Here is a 19,585-nt window from a genome sequence, read left to right on the forward strand (position 1 = left end):
TTCTTGAGAAGACTATAACAAGTGTTTAAATCAGCTCTATTCACAAAATAACAAAAACTACAATTTCACAAGGGCCATGACCATTTTCCTACTATTGAACTTAACATGAATTGTTTAAATTTAGGATAGTGCTACATATTTATGCAGCTTTTTATACAAATGTGACTCCCAGTACATTTTATGTTTTAGGTAAAACATTCTTTTCAACACTCAGCTGAGTCACTCAGCTCTAACTGATTTCAGGAGGCTTGCTTTCACTACATTTTGAAAGTCTAAATTTAGACTGTATTTACATGAATGATACTTTCACAGAATAGCATTTAAAGCTATATTTCAATCCTTCAAATGCAGGTTTTAAGTTGCTTTCATTAATTGCCTATTCTTTTCTACCAGAAAGTGTGCACCATGTGTGTGTAACGCCAGGGTTATTTGATACCAGGAATCAAATTACCATCACTAACTGTATTATTCTCCTGATTAATTAGTCCTTAGGCATGTTTAGTTCTGTGGTTAAGTGGCAAGACCCTCTCAAACTCCCAGGAGGTACAGATAATTACAGCATCATACTATACAATAAAATACAACCAAATAGTACCAAAATATACAATGAAGATATACATTCTTCACATCTTAAACATGAATATGCCATACATATATAATACGTGAATATTTATGTGAATTAATATGTGAAGATATACATTCTTCACATGAATATACAATATGTGTATAATATGTGAATATTTATGGCCGTATTCAGAAAATTTGGAGCCACTACCAAATTTTCTTAGTAACTCTATTTAGCTCTACCATACATGCATGGTCAAATTATGTATGCACAGGCATTTTTAAAATATACATGTAAGTTACCACTCTTATATAAGAGACTGAACTTAAAATTCCTATCATGTTTTACTTCAAAAATAGCAACACGGAATTATTTGGGGGTTGGACTTAATGGCCTTGGTAAGGAATTTAAAGAAACTTGACTATCTAATTAGAACATTCATTCCATAAGTAAGATAAGCTATGGCCTGTTTATTCTTATATTTAGGGGTCTTATCTGAATAAAGAGTATGTAATGTAACCACATGAATGAGGGCACAAAAGACAGACAAGGCTGGTACGGGACCACATAACCTGTTCCAAATCAATTTGATGACACAGAAGATGAGAATTCACATCAGTTAACTTTAGATGGAAGCTTCATACTGTGTCCCTATTCCATGAAGATATACTTTTCTCTTTTGATTATAAAAAAACTCAACAACCTTAAGGATTTATGTTAGTACAATGAAGAAACATTAAGTTTGGCTTTTTTATAGTAATTAGATATTTTTCAAAGACCATCAGGCATGGTTAAAAAAAAAAATTAGAACTAGATGATACGAATGAAAAATCAAGTTTTTACAAACTTATTTCCAGTGTTTTGGATCTCCTTCCAAAGATACTGTATGTATTTTTTACATACATACATGAAGAGGTGAATATATAAGCATGTTTCTATACAGACACACACACGTACATTTACATTTATTTTTCACACAGCTTTGTACCTTCCTTTTTAACTTAATGTATCTTCAAGATTGTTTCTTAACATTACAGATACTAATAGTATTTTAACTATTAGTGCCGTTTTTAAAAATTGCGTTCTAAACTATGCCTGCAGTAACATCCCTGAGTTATAAATGTGTTTCTCGGCACCCCTGAAACAGCCTCTGTAGCTCGATCATGGCCAAACTGGACTTCCTGCTATTGCCTAACTGACAGAAGGAGGAGTAACAGAAAGAGAAAACAACATTTTCTTTTAAAGATAAAATGTGATTCACTTTAGGATTAGAAGAAACTGATCCCACGTTACAGCGTTAGTATTAAAAAGATAAAACAAAAGCTTAGAAAACTAAAAAATTCCCTGTAACTTGAAAGTAACACTTACCAAAGACATCTTCTTTTCTTGGAATAAAGAGTAAGTGATGACCACAGAATGTGGAAGTGAGTATTTCTTTTCTGCTACCAGAATTTTCTTCTGCTCTTCTTGAGGTTTTATACTTGAAAAGAGGTCTGTCTAGATAAGTTTAAGTATAGACAAATAATCAACAGTATGAATATAATGAAAGAATATAAATATGATCACCAATCACGAGGGACAAAAAATAGCACAAGTAAAACCTCTCACTACGAGTTAAAGAATTCTCTTTTTATGGGGAGCTCTAAATACAACTGGGTTTTTTTTAATGTATTAATTTAAAAGGTAAAATAATGCTAGAAAACATAATTTCAATAAAATATTTATAGTGAAAAACATTTCCTTGTCTTCTCTTTAGCTAGTAAGAAGGAATTAAAAAAGTAGCTATAGGCCAGATGCAATGGCTCAAATCTCTATAATTCTAGCACTTTGGGAGCACCTGGGATCATTTGAGGCCAGGAGTTTGAGACCAGGCTGGGCAATACAGTGAGACCCAGGGTGTAAGAAAAAAAAATTTTTAATTAGTTATGCAAGGTGGTTTACACCTGTAGTCCCAGCTACTCAGGAGAGTCAAACAGAGGGATCACTTGAGCCCAGAAATTTGAGGTTACAGGGAACTATAATTGGACCACTGTACTCTAGCACAGAATACCCTCAAAGAGAAAATTGAATAAATGAATAAATAAATTGAATCTATATTGAAATTTAGGTATTATAATCACAAATTCTGCTAATATATCACAAGAAAACAGATTATAACACTGCATTTATGTATATAAGATGTTAAAAGATAAAGATTTTTTATTTTTGTTTTGTTTTATTTGAAACAGAGCCTCACTTTGTCGTCCCTGGTAGAGTTCCCCGGTGTCTTAGCTCGCGGCAGCCTCAAACTGTTGGATTCAAGCGATTCCCTTGCCCCTGCCTCCCGAGTAGCAGGGCACTCACCACAACACCCTGCTATTTTTAGAGATGAGGTCTCACTCTGGCTCAGGCTAGTCTCGAACCTCTAAACTCCAGCAATCCACCTGCCTCAGCCTCCCAAGAGCTGGGCTTACAGGCATGAGCCACCACGCCTGGCCTAACACTTTTAAACTAGAGCTCTAAACTTTAAGTATTATTTATGAAATTTATGAAATTTTAAATATGGTTAAGAGACAGTAAAAAGAAAAAATGGGGAAGGAATGAAAAATAAGATTCATGAATAATGGAATATTTTTAAAACCTGGAAAAAAGGTAAAGAAACAATTATTATTATTTTTTTTTGTACAGAGTCTCAGAAACAATTATTTTTTAACTAGACATAAAAAGTAGATTGAAACAGCACGCTACAGTCATAATAAAACCTGTTAACAAACTAATTTAATAATTTAAAGAGCCGAGTCTCTTGATGAACGATATTGGCATCATTTTGATATGGCTACTTAACATATGCTCTACTATATTACACATAGATACCTAAGGAAGAATATTTACAAGCTTATCTTTGAGGAAGAAATACACTTTCTATTTGCATATTCTATTCTATTTGTATTTGTTCAATATAAAACATTATTAGTTGAACATTTATTTACTGCTTGGTGAAAAATACAAATGTTTCTGTTTTCCTTTTCCCATGTTATGTGCATGATGCCCAATTTCAGAATTTGAATCATTGACCCAAAACAATAAAATGTGTTTTCCGGGGCAGCGCCTGTGGCCCAAAGGAGTAGGGCACTGGCCCCATATACTGGGGGTGGGGGGTTCAAACCAGCCCCGGCCAAAAAAATGTGTTTTCCAAACCTTCTGCAGGACTTCATTTTGCATATGGAAGAACCTCAGAGCTCTCCTCTCATATCAACACCAAAGACAACTTCAATCAAATAACCCTAGTGTTCTGAGTGTATAGTACAGTTCTTAAGGAAACAGAGCCTGGTTTTAGCTTCAGAATGGCTGCAATTTGCAGTTTTTAGAAGGTATACCTCAAGACAGAATGGGGATTTTCTGAGGAAGCCTACCTTGCTGCCTAGTCTGGTCCCCACAGTGGCATTTGCCATGGTCTAACCCTTGTAATCTCGCAAGTCTGATTAATCTTATTCCAGAGTAGCTGTGTTTGGGGAAGTAAATTTGTATTATTCATCTCTGTGAACTTGGTTGTGTAAGTAAATGTAAGTGTATATACTGGAAACCAAACTCATTAATTTCTAGTGAGGCATGTAACTGGGAAGTTTCACTTGGCCCAGCCAGTGTGTTCTGTCCTATGGAAGATTACATGGGAAGCCAGCTTACCTGAAAGTTGTTTAGCAAGCTTGGAATATAACAAGGGAATTTCTGGTAGTGTCTTAAGTCGCCTCTTAATTACAAAGGTCAGTTAAGGCATTCTCCTTGCCAATTGAACTATAATACATACTTAAATGTAGTTAGTCAAAATGTATTCTCACCTGAATACAGATGAGAAAGCTTAGGTAAGCTCTGCCTACTTTTATCCTTATACCTTTCCTATTCATGCATTTCTATAACTGACCATTCTGTTAGTCTTTTTTAAATGTTTTTATTAAGTTTTACTGTGGGAACTATCAAACATACTCCAAAGTCAAGAGAATGGTAAAATAAGCCCCCGTGAATGGATGACCCCATTTTAATAATTGTCATTTATAACCTATTTTGTTTCATCAATAGCCTTACACATTCACCAACTCCCCTATCCTTGAATTTTTTCAATTGATAACATAGTATCTATATATATTTATGGGATACATGTTTACATAGTCTTTGGTCTACATGGAATATGATCTGATTAGGTTTTTGTTCACTAGAATCACATTCTAGTCCTGCCATCTTCAGATGACTTTGGATTAGTTTCCTAAGTATTTTGGATATTCCTAAATCCTTTAGTTGCACATTTATACATAATATCTTTTTGCCCCATAAATCCTAAAATCTTTATAGATTTGGCAATATAACTCAGAGAAGAAACCACAGAAACTTTAAAAACATAATTTCCCTAAAACATATTTCTGTATAATTATTTTAGTATATTTTTCCTAAACAGCCATCTCAATAGGTTTAATACCCTTGTTACCATATTTTTAACTTTTTATTGTATTATGATAGTATTTATATTTTACTTCAAAAATTTTAAAAATATATTAAAAGCCAATGAAGCCGGTAAATAACAAAACTGGCTTAACGGACATTAATGTTTATTAATTTCTCTACTATAATAAATGGTTTCAATCTGCAGAATAATCCAGGCATAATCCCTAATCAAAGAATTCAGCAGTCATTTTCTCTATGTAGAAGGTTCATAAAGGTTTCCATACCTATCCTATAGGACATCTTTATCTTTTGCCCTACTTCAGCTTCCTCTCCAAAAGGCAGTTAGGAAGGACAATTTATTCCTTATTAAATAATATCTCTCGTTTATGAAAGAAGATACTACCATCCAATGTGCAGACAGAGGGAACTTACTCAAATTACTGCTGGTAGGTACGGTACCCTTTATCAAATCATTAAGGACACTGTAATTTCATTTTCAAAATATCCATATGGAATACAAGGAATTGTCACATAATGTCTTGCATAAAAGTATAAAAAAGAAAACTTAAAGTTGCCAAAGATAGGGCAGTGCCTGTGGCTCAAAGGGATAGGGCACCAGTCCTATATGCTGGAGGTGGTGGGTTCAAACCCAGTCTCGGCCAAAAACCAAAAAAAAAAAAAAAAAAAAAAAAAAAAAAAAAAAGTTGCCAAAGATAGTCTATAACAAAAGAGAGAAATGCTATATACAAAAAGCAGAAAGATTTTCTACTTAACGAGGATTTTTCTAAAGCAAGATGCAACTGTGCATAGTAAGTTCTTCGAAGTAAAAAGCAATCCCATAATACTCCCTTGAACACATTTAACTCTTCCAACTTTTTATAGCATCTCATGTCTTTTATCTTTCTAATGTCATCATTGTTTCCTTGACTTTGGAACAGAAGCATCATTTTTATTGTACCATTTCTACTGAATTGGAGACCCAAAGAATTTAAAGATGTCGAGGCTTCCCAGGTAAACTATACAGAGGCAAACCCAGATCCTGATTCCTTGACTGAGTCCAGCAGTTTTCCATGACCACACACTGCCTCACCTTCTGTGCTGCAGTACACAGCATAGAGTCTACATGTAGTTCAAAGAAAAATCCAAACAATCCTTATGCAAATAGTGGTTTATGGTGGGGCAAGAAAATGCTATTAAGGAAATGCTATAGAGTCTACACGTAGTTCAAAGAAAAATCCAAACAATCCTTATGCAAATAGTGGTTTATGGTGGGGCAAGAAAATGCTATTAAGGAAATGCTAAAAACGGAAATGCTATTAAGGCAGAAGAAAGTAACATGAAATCTATATAACATCAAAAGACAGCATTATGGGAAGGGGAGACTAATCAGACAATATGCCAAAAAATAAGAAAAAGTGGATGAGCTCCTTAGCAACTGATAGTTAGGTTAACTTTACATCTTTAATTTCTAGCAACCGCATTGGAAAGTAAAAGTTGGAGTTTATCAACCAAAAATTCAGTACTCAAATCCTTTTTTTTTTTGGTGAGATAGGGTCTCAATTCTGTTGCCCAGGCTAGAGTGTAGTGGCACAATCATAGCTCAAATGATCCTCAAGCCTCCTTGCCTAGTTAATTTTTCTTTTTTTTCCCCCAGTTAATTTTTAAAAAAGCCTTTTTAGAGAAGAGATCTCACTATGTCACCGAGGCTGGTCTCAAACTCCTAGTGAGCTATCATCCTGCCTCAACCTCCCAAAGTTCTGGGATTACAGGCGTTAGCCACCACACCTGGCCTTCATTCAAAATTAAAAAGAAAATCTCCCAATGAAACATTAATAGAAAGACATGAGCAGCCTTCACAACTCCATTAGTATCATCTTTCAAAATAGGTAACTGACATGTCTTCACAACAGATTGATTGTAAAAACGATCTGAATTCATCTTCTAAGCATCTAGTATGGAAATGCAAATAATAAAGGGAGAAAATGTTGCTTTTGAAATGGTCCCAAAATGCTTATTCTCTAAGAGCTCCTGCAAACCACAGTATTTTACCTGAACACTACTTAGTTGGCAGAAATGTTTGATGACTTCCAACAGAGAGGTCAACATAGCAGCTTTACCTTCAGATACACCATCAATCTTTTTAAGATTTTCAACTGTAGTTGGTCTGTTTAAGAAAAAAAAAAAAGTCTAAAAACAACTGAAACAGTATCATTCTAGCAAAATAGCTGATGTTCAGCTTCGTACTGAAACTCAACCTCAATAAATGCATATTTTTCCCAACAACCAAACCAATATACAATATAAGTAATCAAGTTTTACAATTTCTTTCTTTGCTTTCCACCATTCAAAGATTTGCTGTTTTAACAATTTATGAATAAAAACACTACTGCCTCCTTCACCACAAAAGCACGGTATTAACTGTTAAACCGGCCATTATCATAAAAGAACAAACTAAAGTAAAATGTTCCACTCTATTAGTTATTCATTTTTATTACTTTATAGAAATGAAAAAGAAAACTATGGGGCTCCAACTGGGGAACACTAAGAGGCTAAGAAACCCTCAGAAGAAAGTCTCATTTATTATTTTTTCCTACAAAGTAGTTACCTATAATAGTAACCCTGCTAACTATGCTTCTGGCTTTTAGCTCAGTATTTCTTATTGTTCTTTATTGCACACAAAATCTAGAGACTATATGATGTCTTCTTTCTAAAAATCCACCAAACTAATGATTACTTTATACTTAAATGTTCAGACAAGATCAAGGAACATCTTAGAATACTTATATTTAACATAATTATTGTAAGATACAAACACTGTGTAATATCACTAGAATAGTCTGCACTGAAATAACATCTACTGGATGAAATTTAGGGATAGAAATGATTTTTTAAAAAGAAGCATACAATTAGCAGAAACAATTTTCAAAAGAAAGAATATAATTACCAACAACTATTCTTTGAAAATAATTGTTTATAAATATTTAACGACCATCTAGTGTTTATTAGGAATTATGCCAGGTGCTGTGGGAGACACAAGCACATAAGGAACTAAGATCTTTATGCAGAGAGTTTAAAATCTAAAAGATATAATAATACATGTTTACCACATGAATTATTACAAAAAAGTGAAATACAGCATTATGTGATAAATGTCATAGCAGCATCTTTAGAATTCATCTAAAGGTCTTTTATTAATTCAAGAGAAAGGATTTACTCTGCTGCTAAGACCATGGAAGGCTTCTTGGAGGAAACAGTAATGAAGCTAGACCTTAAAGGATTTCTTAAGAGGAGTTCTGAGGAAATCTGGGAAACAAGGAAGACACTGCAAAGAAAAACATGGAGGGGCCAAAAGGGTCTTCAACAATGGTAAACGAAACTATTGCAAATTCTGTGACTTAGATGGAAAAGTAAATTTAAGTCCATAAATAGAAGGCCTTGAATTCTAAGCTAAAGAAGCTAAAACAATGTGAAACCGTTTCATGATAAAGGAAGACTAATATCAGATGTTAACAGAGTGAAGGAGTAGTGAGCAGTGAAGAGGCTTTTACACCAGGCCAGGGGGAAATGGTCTGAACAAACACACATCACTAAAGAGGAGGAGGGATAGACACACGAGGGAGAAGGGGCTACATATCAGAGCGAAAATATGAGACGTGTTAAACAGCAGGAACCTCCGATCAGGAATGTGATGGCAGGACGAACAAAAATAGAGACTCAAAAAGAAAAGATCTGGGCGTTGGGTGGGCTGCAGGTATGAAGTGAGATTTCACGTATATATTGAATGTGCTTGCTGAAAACAGAGCTGGTTTTCATGGACGTAGAAACGTGGGGTTGACACTCAGCATAGAGATGAGCACGGCAGCACGAGAGATTTGGAAGCCACCTCACACAGGTGACAGCTGAAGGATGGACATGGTATCAACTTAATGACCCATTTCGTAAGTGACCATGTTAGCAGAAAACAGAATGTATACAAACACTGCAGAGCACCTCATTCTGGCCATATCCACCAGCACCTTGTTTGTTGCCAGCACGGCTGGAGGAATATCCATTTCACTGGCCTGCTTCTGTCTAGCTTCGACCAATTTGGCATATAACACAGTCTGAACAAAAAACAAAGAAACAAGACTTTAAAAGTGTTCTTAGATCCAATCCTTTACTTCTAGATGTTCAGATACCACATTGTCCCCTCAGATAAATATAATCTGAACTCTACCTCAGACTTTTTCAGATACTGACAACAGAATTTTGAACAGGCAGAGAATTGTCACTAATCCCTCATATGCTAATTACCCTTTTAAAAAGCCATACCTGAGTCTCCTGCTCTTGAGCTGAAATAACAGGTTCTGTGGAAGTGTAAGATTTTTCTGGTGACTGTACCATGATACTAAAATATTGAAAAGAAAATAAATAATAAGAGATTTATTTTTTGCTAGTTTACTTCCTATTTCATCTACAAAATGAGAATATCTTTCCATGCATTACTAACATGTATTCTTCACAGTATCAGTAAGGTAATTTATTTAATGTTTAAGTAACAATGGTCTAAATTTTAAACATCTTGGATCAAATACATTCATTATCATGGCAAAGTAAAAACTGCTCATCACAAAACTGATGTGTTTACAGAGTATTTTTCTCATTCTGCTCCTCAACTAAATGCTTTGAAAGAAAGTACTGCTTAATCTCCATACCAATAATAACATTTTTAAAAACCACTAGTTTTATAGTTTTTTAACATACTGGGTTATAATCTTTAATTCTTGCTATAATGTCACTGATTTTGGGTTGGTGGGCACCATTAGTTAAGTTATTTAGAATTTTCTTCAAAATAAAACAAAAAAATAAAATAAATCGGGCGGCGCCTGTGGCTCAGTGAGTAGGGCGCCGGCCCCATATGCCGAGGGTGACGGGTTCGGACCCAGCCCCAGCCAAACTGCAACAAAAAAATAGCCGGGTGTTGTGGCAGGCGCCTGTAGTCCCAGCTACTCGGGAGGCTGAGGCAAGAGAATCACGTAGGCCCAAGAGTTAGAGGTTGCTGTGAGCCGTGTGACGCCACGGCACTCTACCCGAGGGCGGTACAGTGAGACTCTGTCTCTACAAAAAAAAAAAATAAATAAATAAAATAAATCAGTCATTTTGTTTTTGATTCCTCACAAGGAGGAAAAACACCCAATTAGCAAACATCATGGAATGAATGGTCCTAGGAAGCAAACTAGATAGAAAACCAATTTCTACAAGAGCCATTTCTTGTTAATTAATTATAAATGGAGAAAGTTACAAAATGAAATAGTATAAAATAGCTTATATAAAAGATGTCAAATTCAAGTGACTTCTCAATTCTTGAGGGCATAAAGGAAAATGTGTTTGGTACTAAGGAAATGTTTATATTAATTTGTCTGCTAGTAAGAATTCATAAACTACAGTATAAAGTAAAATTTCATTTTCATAGCTGTCAAATCTTATCATTAAAGTAAGTATACTTAAAACCCAAGGAAAGATAACTCTACCTCAAAGAATCAGTAATAAACTTTTTTGAAGTTATCTACGTATATTAATCTTTATCTTAGTATTTAAAGAAATCTATATTAATGTACTACTATAAAAATAGTATTTTAAATTATTTCACCAAGAAATTTTGTTACATTATATATCAGCAAAATTTGGGGTAAATATCCCTGAGGCAGAAATATATGCAGAAAAAGTTTAATAGAAAAACATTTTACTTATGAATATTACTAGTACACAGAAGAGGACGATGAGTATCATCAGAGATACAAGCAAAGATAGAGATATAAAATAACTGAGTATCATCAGATCTAAGCAAAGATACTGTATCCACAAAACAAGACTGTTATACATTCATACAGAAACAAGAAGAGAACAAGAAAGAGAAATTAAAAATTTGATAACTAAAAATAAAATTTTACTAAATGGGAGGGAATAAAAAGTCAAGGAATTTGCCAAGAGTTAGAAACAGAGATACTGAAATGGGAGAAAAGAAAAATTAGTAAAAAACAAGCAAAAGAAAAAAAATTATGAACACCAAAAAATAAATGTTTTTCCTTTTTGAGAAAGAGTCTCACTTTGGTCACCCTCAGTAGAGTACCATGGCGTCATAGCTCACAGCAACCTCAAATTCTTGGGCTCAAGCGATCCTCTTGCCTCAGTTTTTCTATTTTTAGTAGAGACGGGGGTCTCACTCTTGCTCAGGCTGGTCTTAAACTCCTGAGCTCAAGCAGTCTACCTGCCTCAGCCTCCCACTGAGTGCCAGGACTACAGTGCGAGCTACTGTGCCTGGCAAATATGACCAACTTTTTTTTTTTTTATTGTTTGGGGTTCATTGAGAGTACAAAGAATTAGGTTATACTGACTGCATTTGTTAGGTAAAGTCTCTCTTATAATTGTGTCCAATATGACCAACTTTTAATAGAATTACATTGGTAGAGGAATGAACGAGGGGAAATCTACCATGATAGAAAGTCAACAGAAAATTTCTAATCCTGGTTAAGTCAAAAAATAGTAATCTGAGCATGTCATTTAGAAATAAGGAGGCAAATACCAGACCAAACAGCTAGAAGATTCAAGGGTGATTTTTGCCATAGAAAAGAACAAAGTGTGTTTGGGAAATGTGTGGACTAGTGTCCTTCAAAGCACTAACTGACATCTTAAGCCTAGTACACGGATTATTTGAAGAAAATTTAAATGAATTTTTAAATAATAGTTACCGATGATGTACATAGCCTGCTCACTTCTGCATACTAAGTCTTTAAATTTAATCTAATTTTTGGACCATTCCACAGGTATCCCCAAAACTCAGTATGTCTATTACTAAACTGATTTTAACCAGAATCAACTTCTTCCAAAGTGCTGTTAATGTTGATAGTTTAACCTCCTCTCATGAATCATGAATATTTTTAATGGTGAATGCTTTCCAGGTTTTCAGTTGACTTTGCCCAGATTTATCAAAGGAATCACTATGGCAGCATCAGCCTTATAAAATATATCTCTTAAATAAGAAGACTTGACAGTTGGAAAGACTCCTTGATCCATGTGTCAATGAGCAATATTTTGAGAGGAAACATTTTATAAGCGGAAGGTATCAACAATGAACTTAAAATATTCAATAAATCGTGCTATAAACAGCCAGGCTTTGCTATTTGCAGAGATTTAGAACACTATAATACTTAAGGGCACCGGGATTTTGGAATGTTAAATGATCACCAGCTTCCATTTAAAGTCACCAGCTACGTTAGCCCCTATCAAGAGAGTCAGCCCATCCTTTGATGCTTTGAAGCCAGGCATTGAGTTTTCCTCTCTAGCTATGAAAGTCCTAGATGGCTTTTCTTCCAATAGAAAGCTGTTTCATCGACACTGAAAATCTGTTGTTTACAATAACCACTTTTCATCAATTGTCTTAGTTAAATCTTCTAGATAACTTGCTGTATCTTCTCCATCAGCATTTGCTATTCACTGTGCACTTTTACGTTATGGAGACAGCTTCCTTCCTTAAGCCTCGTGAACCTTTGCTAGCTTCCAATTTTTCTTCTGCAGCTTCCTCACCTCTCTCAGTCTTCACAGAATTGAAGAGTTAGGGCCTTATTCTAAATTAGGCTTTGGCTTAAGGGAATGTTGTGCCTGCTCTGATCTTCTACCTAGACTACTAAAACTTCATCCATATTGGTACTAGAACTCTTAATCATTCATGTGTTCACTGAAGTAGCACTTTTCATTTCCTTTAAGAACTTTTCCTTTGCGCTCACAATATGGCTAACAGTTTAGTGTAAAAGGCCTAGTTCTCAGCCTGTCTCGGCTTTTGACAACATGCCTGGCTCAGTAAGCTTAATTATTTCTAGCTTTTGACATAAAATGAGAGACATACAACTCTTCCTTTCACTTGAACACTTAGAGGTCAATATAGGGTTATTAATCGGCCTAAGTTCAATATTCCTGCGTCTCAGTGAATAGGGAGGCCCGAAGAGAGGGAGGGAGATGGGAGAAAGGCCAGTTGGCAGAGCAGCCAGAACACATGCATTTATTAAGTTTGCCATCTTTTATGCGCACAGTTCAAGGAGCTCAAAATAACTGCCCATCACAGATCACTGAAACAGATATAGTAATAATGAAAATATGTGAACTATTCTGGATATTACCAAATGTGACACAGAGATATAATAACATTGCATGTTGTCAGAAAAATGATACTAATAGATTTGCTCAGCACATGGTTGCCATAAACCTTCAATCTGTAAGAAATGAAATACCTGTAAGGTGCAATAACACAAGGTGTGCCTGTATATGTTTCACACAAATATAATCAAATAGTGTTTAGATGCTGGAGGTAGACACATATGGATCTGATCGCCAACTCTGCCATTAGCTGTATGTTCCTGAACAAGTTTGTTAACTCCTTAGCCTTTGGTATCTTCAACTATAAAACTGGGATTAACATTAATAGCTAATAAATGTGTTGTAGGAATTACATGAAATATTACATAGAAAGTTCTTAGTATTTAACATAGTGCCTGGAATAGAAATGCGCAAGAAGCATTAGCTATTAAATTATCATTAATAATAATAGGTTGCCTTAATAATTATAATACTGAAGACTTAGGCTTTAACTTCTTTTTGCCAATGAAATATCCCAACATCTAACAGTCTTTCCTCTTAAGGAGAAAAAGAAAAAAGTGCTCATAAAGTATAAAACATAGAGATATGGAACTCTGTACCTTTTTTTATGAATGGTACTCCCAGAAGAAATCTTATCGAATGCTTTGTAAGAATACATCATCTCCAAGTTAGACTTCTTTTAAATACATAAACGTCCATTAAAAAAAGAGAAGTTTCAAAAAACTTTTAAATGTGAGGAAAATAAAAGATGCAAAATGTCACAATGACAATTTTTCTTTTCACTATCCAAGTCAACAAATAAATCACCTTAAAATAAGAACTACTAGGATTCCAAAGGCAGTTAGAAATGCAACTCAATGTCTCCTTCCTCTCAAAAGTGTAGAAAATAAACGATCAAAAGAATGCTTTAAGACACAGCAAAAGCCAAAGTTAAAACAATAATCCAGTTACATTCTGCATACTGCATAAAGCATTTACAATAATAAAAGCCAAAGTTAAAACAATAATCCAGTTACATTTCTGCATAAAGCAGAAAAAATTCACCAGAAAATTTAATTGACCACATTCGTCTATCATCCAGTGTTCTAATTAGCTGAAGTCTGCCTGTGGGTTAGTATTTAATACCTAATAATGATCTAAGCTCTAAAACAAAGCAAGAACTTACACATATGTAGCTTAAATGAAAACATTTTGGAATCAGTCTTATTTTTCTATCAACTATAAGTATTATAATATATAAAAACTTTAAGCCACATGAGTAAGAAGGCTTAAAAGAATAAAAATGAGTTGCTTTCTAAAATACTTCTAATTCTTCTATTAGCCCCAGAAATCATATACCACATATTTGAGTCTGCTCATTTCACTTCTTTTTCTAAATTTTATATTTTGCTATATATGCTGTGTTCTCTTTAATTGGAGGGGAACTAAAATGTAAAGTTTTAAAATAAGAGTTGCATTCATAAAGAATGAAATAAGAGCCACCTCTTTAACACAAACCTTTTCTGCAGTTAATTCAATTGGTACTTGCTGAGAGAAATGCTGTTCAGTGCCTGAAGATACAGCTTTAGAGCTAATAAAAAAAAAAAAAAGAATAAAATTAAATTATCTCAAATGTTAGACTGCGATTATCTAATTCATAAATCATCATGCTCTCACTCTCAGAAAGGTGAATGAGATTATATTATCCTTTCAGAACTGATGATTTTAAAAATTGATATTTTCCCCCCAGGAAAAGCTCTGGTTTAGAAGCTTGAAAGAAAAAAACTCATAAATGATAGACAGCATGTAAAGGTACTAAAAAGTAAGCAACAAGTATATCCCCTTCCCACCTTCTACACATATGAAGGAAATATATGGATTCCTTAGCATTGAACTCAATGCTGCTTCTTTAACGAAAGGGAAAGAAGCTTTTAAATACTATCGTCATACTTTCCATCAACCAAGGAAGTGTTCTATGATTATCTTTTTCCCTCAGACCCACCCCCCTCAACCTCCAAACAGACTAAAATAGGGGTGTGAAACCAAGGTGCCTTGTGTGATGCCTATAAATTGGTGTGATTTGAGTCATTAAACAGCAAAAAAGAGAGAAAGAAAAAAAAAAACCCAGAAGTTAAAAGAAAAAAATTAAAAACTGAACCTAGGTCGAAGAAACTTGGCTGGAAACAATTCTTCACATTCGCTGGCTTGAAGGACAAGTCTGTGGGGAGACTCTGTAGTGGCTGTATCAAGCCAATTTCTACCCTATCAAAAGCAAGAAGAATCTTTTAATGCATAGTGAGAAAAATTAAGTCAAACAGGTAGACTTCTAGATTGTTTACCTTTTCTGTAAGGGTGCAAAGCTTTGCAAATTTGTTTTGTCCAGAAACTTCTCGCAAGAATCCCTCAGTTATGAGCTGACGGGAAAAAGCCTTCCACCAATTCTCTGATTCAGCCTTGCCAATGCCGAAGAAACTATGATTACGATATTTATCTGCAAGACGCTGAGAATTCTGAAATTAGGAATAAACTCAATATTTTAACATGCTGATTTAATTAAATGGGTTAAATAAAACACACATCCACCTATCGCTTCTTTGGGTTTAATATTAAATTTCCGTTTTAAAAACCTACAGAATTCTTATATGCATTATGCTTGTTCTGAAAACTCAACTCACTAATAAATATACATGTATAATCAAACTAGTGTTCCCTTTGTGTTTTAAAATAATAGCAGGAAATTTCACATACAATTCAGAGGCATTTCCTAATGTATAGGTTTGGACACATGTATATGTTTGAAATACTTAACCTTTGCTTTTCGGACCTCTGTTTAGCATACTCACATTATTCTTTAAAAACACTGATCCTAATCTTCAACTGAAGACTAGAACCAGAAGCATTAAAAGGCAACGTGACCCAGTAGCGGCTCACCCATCAGCATGGTACAACTCACAGCTCCCACTGCATGGCTGTTTTTATTGAGCTCTATCTAGTTCATGACACGCTGTGACGTTTACTTAATCATTTGTGACTTAGCTGCTTCACTGAGACACACTGGGCAAAGCAGGAACATGCTAAACAGTTAATGCTTTTGAGTCATTTTTTCCAGATAGAGAATTCCTACAGGAGACTCTTCATTGCCATCAAGTTCTAGAAATGTTAGGGACTCTAGCCTATCACATGCAATTTTCCTGTCCTTCATTGGAGAGGCCTCTCCCTGCCTTCACTCTATAATTTATAAAGTATTTTTCCATTCATTTTGTCCTCTTACTGCCTCTTTCATTCATCCTACACATTGAAACACTACTTTTAAATGTGTATAATAGTATATGACAATGGGGCTTTATAGAAAATCACTCCTGTCTAATGTATTTGTGGTGAATAGGGCAGACTGTAATTCAAGGGTCATTTTAACCTCCAACCACTGTGACTTCCTCTACTGCAGAATCTAGGAAGTTATAAACACTATTTCTCTAACTCCCCTTCAGCTATGGTTCTGGATGTGACTTAAGTTGTGCTAATCAGATCCCTAGCTGCATGACATGTATAAGCAGAAAGACTGCAAAAATTACTCCACAGCTATTTTCTACAGGGATGTATGACTGTGGATGTGTTCAATTTTTACAAAAAAGTGTCAGCAAAGAACCCAGCATACAACTTCTAGCTTCATAAGAGGCATCCATTATTTTGATAGAGCAGGTGGAGGCTGGTTCTCAGAGCAAGCAGAAGTAAATCTTTCTTGGTTGTTGTAACTTCCACCTCAGTGCAGTTTGGGGCTGGTGCTCCAGTGGCAGCTTCCCAAGTTGACAGGTAGCTGTTTGACTATAGAGGAGCCAGCAGCTCCCTTGGTGAACTATTTTTCAACAGAACCTTGTCAACAACATCATAAGCTATTTATTACCCAGTAATACGTACCTTTCTGTTTAAATTAGCTGGAATGATTATAAGCAAGTACAGTATTTTAGGTTATAGTTTTCTAGGTTATGTTTCAAAACATTCATCCCTTGAATATGTCAAGAAGTTACTGTATTCTAAAAATGTCAATATAAAATGCAGTATAAAAATTTACGAAAAACCCAGACTATAATTCAATATTTTTACATTTCATCTATACCCTAAAGGAGGTTTAACAATCAATGTATACAAAAATCCAGAAATCAAAATTAAAAGAATATATAGGATAATTTGCAGCAGACATAACTGAGGCAACTAACTATAACGCTCGCTATTACAAATGTATTGGTTTTAGTCAGCTGATGAGAACATGATGGTTATAGGTTACCATTTTGAAATGTTACAAATGTGAATACAAGCATTCTAAGCCAGATAAAACAAGAATGACACATTTAAATGCAAAGATATTAAGCATATGACTAAAAGTAAAAATAAATCATATAGGTAAATATTAATATGTTTACATCGTTTACTACTATTTCTAAGGTAAAGATATGCAAAAATAGGCTTTATAAGGCTGATCTTTCATGAAAAGCAGTTAGAATGAAACTGGGTGAAGCAGGATAAGTTCCCACCGGAGACAAATACAGCAGTGTCCAGACACTGGACTTAAAACATAAGCTTCCCGTAAGTGTAGTTAACATAGTTCATAACATGCTCTCTATCAAGTCTTAACAATAAATACAAACACAGAGACTGTTTTTATTAAGATAGCTAAGGAATGAACTATAATGATTATACTTACAAAAATGTTATGGGAACAAGATTTAGAGAAATGTAAACACCCAGGTATAACATGGCACCTTTTTTCCTTATTAACTATCCCTGCCTGTGCTAACCATGATATTTAGGTTGATTTCTGCAGACTTCAAAAATCAAGCCTAATGTATGTAAGATAAACAAGTCTAGACATCTGATGTACAACATGAGAACTACAGTTAATACAACTGTACTGTATTTGGGATTCCTGTTAAATGAATAGATTTTCACTGCTCTTGCCACAAAAACGAAAACTGGGTAACTACATGAGGTGACAGCTATGTTAATTTGCTTCACTGCAGTAACCACTTTACTATAGATAGGTGCCTTATTACACCATGTTCTTAAATATGAGCAAAAACTATTTATTTTAAAAAGTAAAATAAGGCTTGGTGCCTGTAGCTCAGTGGTTAGGGCGCCAGCCACATATACTGGGGCTGGTAGGTTCAAACTTGGCCCAGGCCTGCTAAACAACAATGACAACAATAACAAAAAATAGCCGGGCATTGTGGTGGGTGCCTATATTCCCAGCTACTAGGGAGGTTGAGGCAAAAGAATCACTTAAGCCCAAGAGTTGGAGGTTGCTGTGAACTGTGACGCCACAGCACTCTACCGAGGGCGACATAATGAGACTCTGTCTCAAAAAAAAAAAAGGTAAAATAAAATAAAACATCATAGAATTGCAGAGCTGGAAATGTTCTATCTTAGTCACTTTTTACTCATAATGCTAACAAAAAATCAGGGATTCAAAGATGTTAAGTGATAGCCTAAAAACCCACTGTGTGTCCATGCACTACAGCCAGGAGTAAACACAGGCCTCCAGACTACTAGCTCTAATTTATATTTATTTACATTTCTTTTCGAGGCCAAGTCTCACTCTGTCCCCATGGGTAGAGTGCCGTGGCGTCACCACAACTAACAGCAACTTCAAACTCCTGGGTTGAAAAAAATCCTCTTGTTTCAGCCTCTCAAATAGCTGGGACTACAAGCACCCACAACACCTGGCTAATTTTTCTATTTTTTGTAGAGACGGGGTATCTCTCTTGTTCAAGCTGGTCTCAAACTCCTGAGCTCAAGTAGTGATTCTCCCACCAAGGCCTCCCAGAGTGCTTTAATGTGAGAGCCACTACACCCAGCACACGCGCACACACACACATACACACCTAATTGACATACAAATACAGGCTCTTGAACTAGCTTGCCTTGGTTCAAGTCATAGCTCTGGCAAATTGCTTTATCTGTGATTCTATTTCCTTATCTAAGATACAAATATATTCATTTCTATCTCTTGGGAATGTTGTAAAGATTGAGTAATCAGGATAAAACCTGCCTTAATAATATTAACTTTCTTTTTTCTTTTCCAAACAGTCTCACTATGTTGCCCTCGGTAGACTCCCATGGCATCATAGCTCACAGCAATCTCCAACTCCTAGGCTCAAGTGATCTCTTGCCTCAGCCTCCTGAGGAGCTGGAACCAAAGGCCCTGCCACAAGGCCTGGCTAGTTTTTAGAGATGGGATCTTGCCCTTGCTCAGGCTGGTCTCAAATTCCTGACCTCCAGCAATCCACCTGTCCCAACGCACCAGGCCCATTAGTTAATCTATTAGTTAACAGCTAATCTTTGAACTACATTTGAATTTCTTAAAAACCATGATTTAGTAGCTAGTCAGTTTTCCCTGGAGTAATTGCTAATGGTAGTCTATATCAGGTGGGGACTTGCCTTTGGGGTAGGGGATTCTATCACTTGTAAACTAATAACACCAAAAGTATTAGGTGGCCTAACTAG

At 35.2% G+C, this 19,585-nt stretch overlaps 1 protein-coding gene across 5 annotated transcripts in view; it reads right to left on the minus strand.

Annotated features, from left to right (window-relative positions):
* WRN (WRN RecQ like helicase) overlaps positions 1 to 19,585 on the minus strand; it is a 148,550-nt gene that overhangs the window by 14,509 nt on the left and 114,456 nt on the right. For 3 of the 5 annotated variants that reach the window (XM_053578459.1, XM_053578457.1, XM_053578460.1), the window contains 8 exons: positions 15,427 to 15,597; positions 15,246 to 15,349; positions 14,606 to 14,678; positions 13,708 to 13,784; positions 9,290 to 9,365; positions 8,969 to 9,081; positions 7,028 to 7,142; positions 1,934 to 2,062 (listed from right to left, as the gene is read on the minus strand). In XM_053578459.1, coding sequence (XP_053434434.1) covers positions 1,934 to 2,062; positions 7,028 to 7,142; positions 8,969 to 9,081; positions 9,290 to 9,365; positions 13,708 to 13,784; positions 14,606 to 14,678; positions 15,246 to 15,349; positions 15,427 to 15,597 — 858 coding nt within the window. Of the gene's footprint in view, positions 1 to 1,933; positions 2,063 to 7,027; positions 7,143 to 8,968; positions 9,082 to 9,289; positions 9,366 to 13,707; positions 13,785 to 14,605; positions 14,679 to 15,245; positions 15,350 to 15,426; positions 15,598 to 19,585 lie in introns of those variants that run through there. The other 2 variants (XM_053578458.1, XR_008377355.1) reach the window with 2 other exon arrangements.

This window comes from Nycticebus coucang, chromosome 24 (assembly GCF_027406575.1).
Source record: "Nycticebus coucang isolate mNycCou1 chromosome 24, mNycCou1.pri, whole genome shotgun sequence".
Taxonomy (NCBI): Eukaryota; Metazoa; Chordata; class Mammalia; order Primates; family Lorisidae; genus Nycticebus; species Nycticebus coucang.